This window comes from Triticum dicoccoides, chromosome 5A (genome assembly GCF_002162155.2).
Source record: "Triticum dicoccoides isolate Atlit2015 ecotype Zavitan chromosome 5A, WEW_v2.0, whole genome shotgun sequence".
Classification (NCBI taxonomy): domain Eukaryota; kingdom Viridiplantae; phylum Streptophyta; class Magnoliopsida; order Poales; family Poaceae; genus Triticum; species Triticum dicoccoides.
Window position 1 is genome coordinate 332,424,618 of NC_041388.1, and position 7,123 is coordinate 332,431,740.

Consider the following 7,123-nt stretch of genomic DNA (forward strand, 5'->3'; position numbering starts at 1 on the left):
AGAAATATCTTAACTGAAGATTGACTATTTAGATATTGAATATTAGCAGTAAACCAAGTAAATTCGGCGTCTTATCAAATTAACAAAGTAAAGTGCAGACATGTTATCCATATCATTTTTAATGAAATGCAGGGCCACTGCTTCCATTGCGAGTAGGAGTAACGTTTACAGATTAAAAGAAGAGGAGAGAGTAGAGCATGAAATTTAAATTACAACATGCAGTAATCTTAGTCTAGAAATGATTTTATATCATTTAAAAATGCTAAACCACTTCTAACAATTCTGAGAAAAAACCTAAAATTCAAGCATATGAAATTGGGCTTAATAAAATTATTTCAACCTAGCTTGACTCTGAAAATGATGAAATCTTTTAAAAACCCTTTTCTAGGTGATTAATCAAGATCTCCATCCTGCAGCCTTAAACGGAAAACATTCTAGTCACATATTACATATGAAACCATGAGAAACTAAGTGTAATAATACTAGTGGGAAGCTATGTGAATTCAATCACTCCTAGACAAAGAGAGCAGATTTTCCAACTGGGCGTGATTGTTTAAATGTTACACATTGATTCTGTTTCGTGTCTACCTAGAAAGCATCAACTTCACAATGAGAGTCCAGTCTGGAGGTAGCATCAGTTACTCGGTTATGCATCAGAACCAACTGCAGTGCAGCCACTGGAGGACGTCCACACCGACAGATCGGTGTAACCATGTTCCAAGTCCAACATGGCAAGAACAGGCTCAGCCCTGTACATCTGCGGCCGAAGCTCCGGCAGCTTGGCATCCTCGGACTGCAGGACATGCATCGCCTGTGCCATAGACGGCCGCTCGCTCCGGTCGGGGTGAGCGCACCAGAGCCCGACGACCAGCACGCGCTCCATCTGCCGCTCGTCCATCTCAGCACCATCCCTCAGTCTCTTGTCCACCACTTCAAGTATAGTGTTCTTGCTGTGCAGGTCCCAGACCCATCTCAGCAGCACAAAGAACTTGTCCTCTGACTCCGCCACAGGGTGCCGGCCAGACACCACCTCCAGGAGGACGATGCCGAAGCTGTACACATCCGACCCAGTGCTCGGCCTTCTTGTGTTGACAAGCTCAGGATCGATGTATCCGGCGGTTCCCATCACGACTTTGGTTGTCTCGGACTTGGCTCCATGGTCCACGAGCCTTGCCAAGCCAAAGTCCCCCAGCTTGGTGTTGTATGATGCGTCGAGCATGATGTTGCTTGGCTTGATGTCGCCGTGCACGATGCTCTGCTCCCACTCTGAATGGAGATAGCGCAGAGCAGAGCCGAGGCCAATGATGATATTGTACCTGTCAATGGAAGGTTATCGTTAACCAAGTGAAGTACTTAATTTCAGTTGGTTAGACTTTACAATGTTGACCTGAAAATAAGCCAATATACCCCTTCATAATAAAAAGGTCAGTCAAGTGTAACATCAGGGAAGCCATAGAGTGGCAGGGAGTAATTGTTGGTAATGGACTAATGAGTCCTTACCGTCGTAGCTTAGTGCTCTGATGAATACTATTGAAATAATCTTAATACCAATTTATTGTCCTCTTGGTATCGAGGTTAAAGCTGTTGGTTCCTTTTTTTTTTTGCAAATGGTTCACTTTCTCTTTTGGGTTCTCACATGTTTCTGTTGGTTTTCATCTAGCCTAACCTAACTATAGCTTGGGATGAAAATTGTTGTTGGCAAATGGTTCCCTTCTCAAGATGCCAATAGGTAGAGGCGTAGAGTGCTATCTGTTATGTAAGCCCTATACAGAATAATCTGATGCTGAGGCCTACAGCAAAACAACTATGTGCTAAATTAGATAGCATATTCAAAGTTTAACTTGACAGTAGCATTGATATGGATGGAAACATTGATCTGCAGACTAATAAGTAGGATTTATGTGCATTTTCATCACTGGACTCCAATTATCATTTTGGAAAGAATTTATGGTCTTAGACTTCAATTAGTTCTTCTACGAACTGATCAATTAATCTCAAGTACAATTATGCTTATGAATATAAGAAATTCTGCAAGAAACCAGATAATTCCTCATACCTTTCAGGCCATTTTAGCAGCCCGCCTCTATTATATATATGCTTGTCAAGACTTCCTTCGGATACCAGCTCATAGACAATCAAGAGCCCCTTGCAACTGTCACACCACCCAATTAACTGGACAAGGTTCCGATGCCTGAGCCGACTTATGATCTTGATCTCAGCCTCAAACTCCTTCCTCCCTTGAACAGATGATTCAGAAGAGAGCTTCTTTATCGCAACATGGCGATCCTTGTCATCAATCCGCAGGCAGCCCTGGTAAACATGGCCGAATCCACCTCTCCCTAGCTTCTTTTCTTCTGCAAAGTTGCCTGTCGCAGCAGCAAGCTCACTATAATGGTACCTCCTAGGGCCAACCCCTTTCTCGAATTCAGCCTTATCATTTTCATCTTCAAACTCACCATTGGAGGTTTGATTTGCTTTCTTCCACACTCGTTGCTTCCGTAGAAGAAAACCCATGAAAGAACACACCAACACAGAAAATATTGCAACTGAAAATGCTATAGTAGCCTGTACTTTTCCTTGTGATTTGGAGCTCACAGTTTCAGGAGCTGCTCCTGGTAGCAATGTTGACGAACTCTTACCTGCTAGGGTTGAGTTGAATGACCATGATAGAACCCGGTGTACCTCGATGGAGCTACCAGTAGACGCTGAGAAGCCAATTGCCACCTCCTCTGGCAAGCATAGTTTCATGTCAATACTTGTGTTTATTCGGTATGAGGTTTCACTGATCCAGAGAATAACTGACAATTTCTCTGTGCTATTCTCATAGCTGATCTCCGCGGTCATTGTGGTACCTAGTGTAAGTTTCTTATCAGGTGAGGTCGACACAACCGAAACAATGGAGTTGACATCGATACCGACATGGTTGTCATCGTCGTCCACTCGCAGGTTCCTGAAGGTGTCAAACTCGACCGCCACAATACGGTCACTACCGGTTGCATTCTTGTTGTTCCTGCCATTGAAAAGTCCCAGATTCCCACCATAGCTCCCCAGAGGGATGCCCGACGGGTAGTGCCCAAGGAAGAAGGCCATCCCATCGGCGCTGTAATCCGTGTTGACCGGCCTAATTTGGAAGGAGAAAGAAGTGTTAAAGCTGGCCACCTCACCGGTGGCCTTGTCCCAGAGCGGCACCGGCTGCGCGTACCATACACGACCGATGCTGTGGTTGTTGCCTTCACTGATATCGTTCATGGTCAGCTCCATGAAAGGGGCGTGGAAGAAGGCATCACCAGCGCAGGCAATATCCGCATCTGGGGCGCAGTAGGAGCTGGGATCGGAGAAGTTGAAGCTGAAGGAGAGTGAGGTAGCAAAAGGGACATGAATGGAAAACAGTAAGGAGCAGAAGCTAAACACCATGATTACAAAGTGGTGAGAATTCATTGCTGCTGCCACTGTTGGTGTTTGGGAGGACAACTACATTTGGTAGGAGAATTAAACAGAACGAAACCAAAAGCTTTTGCAATGGAGCCGGCCAGCAAGGCCTTGTTTTCTACATGGTAGCCTGGACCTTTTCAAACCACCCAAAGCTTGCAACAATGTTCCAGCTGGTCCATTTGGCAGGTTTAGAAACTGCAAAGACGTAAAGTAATACTAATAACCTGATCGTGCAATGCAGCTGAGCACCCAAACAAGCCATACAAAAACTACAAACAAACAAATAAAAAAACATGGGCAGTGCAGTGTAGAGGTGGGAGAAAATTCGCCATTTGGGAGTACTTCCTGCATTAGTGCTTAACCCCGTTTTTCCATGGACAAACGTTCGCTGGCTTGTTAACTTGCAACCAACTTTTGTTAAAACCTGATGAATGAAAAGAATTTTCCGACGCCTTATAAAGAACAGAACATAGTGATCTCAGAAGCAAAAACTAAACATCTGTTTTAGGATTTTTGATCTCTTCAGACTACATTTACACCCAAATTTTATTCCCCCCTTAACATGAAACAATTTCTCGATGCAGGTCCGGCCATGTTGAGCAAGGTCCCTTTCATATACTAGTATAGTACCACAAATATATGTTCCACCATACCGCGTCCTTGATGTGTTTATTACTGATATATAATCCCTTTCCCTCTGCTAAGTGAATCAGCAAAAAATGGCTAATTGTGAACATAAATAACGAACTTGTTTAACAGCAATAAATCAAGAAATCCCCCAGCACTTGGTACGAAGGGGAGATTGAGTATCGTCTTCTGAAGTTCATGGTTTGGCCGGTGGTTGACCTTAGCGTACCTGGCAATCAGCGACGGGAAGCGTCCGCAGGCGCTGGTTGCGCGCGTCCATGAGACCATAACCAGGCCGGGACCGCGCCGGAGTAGAGGTCATCCCTCTCCAGCCGCCACCCGGCCCTCGCTTGCTTCTTGCTGGCGTAGTGGCGTGCGCCGCCGCCGCCGCGGCCTCGCCGGTAAACCATCCCACGCCGCCGCCATCGGTGCTACTGCAGCACTGTGGTGACACCGCCTATGGGCCCTTGCACACAGTTGGGCTGAGATTTTGTATCGAGTTCGATTGGGCTCAGATTAATAGATGGATTGGCCGAGAATCATATCTGAAAATTGGTTGGCCGCGTCTGTAATATTTTCTTGAGAAAAGGCCTCGTACCAGGATCCCTGTGCATGGGCAGCCCGACCCGATGACCCAGGCTCGGCCCTTCATTTGCAGCCCCAGAGTTGTCTCAAAAAAAAAATTGCAGCCCCACAGAATTTGGGTTGAGGCTCAGGCTTCGATATTTAGCCCAAAGTAAGCCCGGCCGGCCCGAACAACATTCGTTGTGAGATCTGAAACACGCTTGACCCCGAGCAAACTCTCATGAACTACGGCCGTACAAACAACCTTTCAATCATTCCCACCCTCTCCTCCTAACTTGGGTTACTTCGGGGGTCGTACAAAACTCTAGCAACACTTTCTCTAAGCCCGTCTCTTCTTCATCTGCGGCCCTTTCACTCCATGCCTCCAACACTTTCTTACCCCAGACAATCGTCACCATGCACGGCAGTGCTCATTATGGCATCAGCCACGAGTCGACGACGTCCTTCCACATGAGATCCAGGCGAGGAGGAGGCGCACACCCGCACCAGATCCAGCGAGGATGTGCTCTCGCATTCAGCATCCCCACTACGACGCTCCTGCAACCTCCTTCCTCGTGACGGCGACCTCATAATAGCATGCGCTGGGCGCTGCCCCGACCCTCATGGTGCTCCATGCACATACGACTTCGCCTGAGACGTGCTCCTAAGACATTCAGCCTTTCCTTGCGGTGCTCCATCGACAACGTTCACCTTGGTCAACCGCATACAGGAGGTCACCGTCGCTGCCCATCACCAACGTCAGCTGGCCTAGTAATTCTGCCGTGCACCATTGATGTCTCATAGAAAACAACAGCGCAAGATCTATTCATGCGTCCTCAACACATCCAACACACGCATGTGCAGTTCTTAGTTTTCGTTGAATCTGATGCGTATATGCCAAACCGGTTTTTTTATTATAGATAAATTCCCCTAACTTGCATCCGTGAAAATTGCTATTTTTAAAAATTTAGTTGATAGAAAATGTGTTTTGTGTCTGTATTGAGATAATTTTGACTTCTTAGTTCATTGTTAATTGCTCAATGTGCATTGTATCTCAGGCTTCCGCGTTGGGCTCGATCTCCGGGTTTTTTTGCCAGGCCGGGTTCGGGCTTAAGGGATGAGTTGCCTTCATGCTTCGGGCGAGGCTCGTGCTTGTATTTTGACTTTTGAAGGTCAGGCTTTTGCAAGCCTGACCCGGCCCGACAAATGCCTATATTTACCTAGGTACCTCTATTTCTCGCATGCTGTGAGTGGAGCTTTGCCTTATACACGGGGCACATGGGGCAGCCCAACAACATAGTACTGAGTGTGACGTTTGTTGATTCCGCTGGTTTGCTTTGTTTCTTTTCTCTTTTGGGGTTTTTACTTCTTTTATATTTTAAAATGTTTTAAATATAACTATATTTCATGAATTGCTTTGATTTTTAAAAAATATACTCCATGAACTAAAATTATTCATAAAATGCAAAAATTGTCCGTGCAGTTTTAAAAACTTTATACCATTCAAAAATATGTTCACGTCATTTCATAAATATTCATGACATGTAAAAATTTGTTTGGGTAGTTATATTGAAATGCTCACAAGTTTATAAATATGTTTACTACGAGAATTTATAAATATGTTCATGAATTTACCGTAAAATTTATGAAATGCAAATTTTAGTTTACTTAATTGTTAAAAAGCTTAATACCATTCGAAAAAGTGCTCATGACATTTATAAAATGTTTACACATTTAAATGTACGGTTGTCCTTCGTGGCGTTGAACGTGGCATCACGCATAGACTTTCGCCTACCGCCGGTGCCAAATCAACGACTAATTCTACAAGATCGAGCTGGCCAAGCCCAATCGCACCACATGTTCCCTCGCTGAAAAGGGCAATGGGCGGGCGGCGTGGGCCGGAGTCCACGCCCAACCGTTGCTGCTAGCTGGATGTAGTCGATCGTCTACAAAAGGGAAACGGTTGCCGCGCAAGCACACAACGACGGGCAATTAGGGCTACCACAACCACTGGATGACGAAGGTGCCAACGACCTTGGAGGCCATGCCTATAAGGTCACCATTAGGTACCTCATTTAGTTTAGTTTAGATTTAAATTTCATTATTTGGTTGTAAATACATCAAAATTTACAAACACAAGCATATCATCTTGAGATTTTATGAAATTATTGTAGACGTCCCGTAGTTGACGAAAATGTGCGACACTGAGACTTACCCTGATGTGCCAAGGTCTTTCTAACCATTCAACTACAGACTGGTTCGTGTGTTTTTTCTGATTTAAAAGGTTGATGCATAGTGAAGATGCCCTAGAGTTTTTTGATTTTCTTTGAGGCAAGATGCCCTGGATAGGGGGGTTTGCCCAGAACACGCCCACCGCAATGAAACCTGGGCCGAACCGACAGCGAAGGGCTGCTCATCAGGATGTGATTCGTCGGCTCGTTGCGTGCCCAATTTCCCTAGCCCAGCCTCCACCGCCTATCCACCACCACGTCGACGCTCC

At 45.5% G+C, this 7,123-nt stretch overlaps 1 protein-coding gene across 2 annotated transcripts; it reads right to left on the bottom strand.

The window, feature by feature from the left end:
- Positions 1 to 392: 392 nt before the first annotated feature.
- On the bottom strand, positions 393 to 4,523 carry LOC119301323 (L-type lectin-domain containing receptor kinase IX.1-like). 2 transcript variants are annotated; one of them, XM_037578277.1, is made up of 3 exons: positions 4,289 to 4,523; positions 2,057 to 3,346; positions 393 to 1,316 (listed from the first exon to the last, which is right to left on the bottom strand). In XM_037578277.1, exons 1-3 carry the CDS (start codon positions 4,345 to 4,347, stop codon positions 647 to 649), a joined length of 2,019 nt encoding a protein of 672 aa, XP_037434174.1. In that variant the 5' UTR covers positions 4,348 to 4,523; the 3' UTR covers positions 393 to 646. The 2 variants fall into 2 exon arrangements, with proteins under 2 accessions (XP_037434174.1, XP_037434173.1); XM_037578276.1 differs by having other exon boundaries at positions 2,057 to 4,523.
- Positions 4,524 to 7,123: the final 2,600 nt, after the last annotated feature.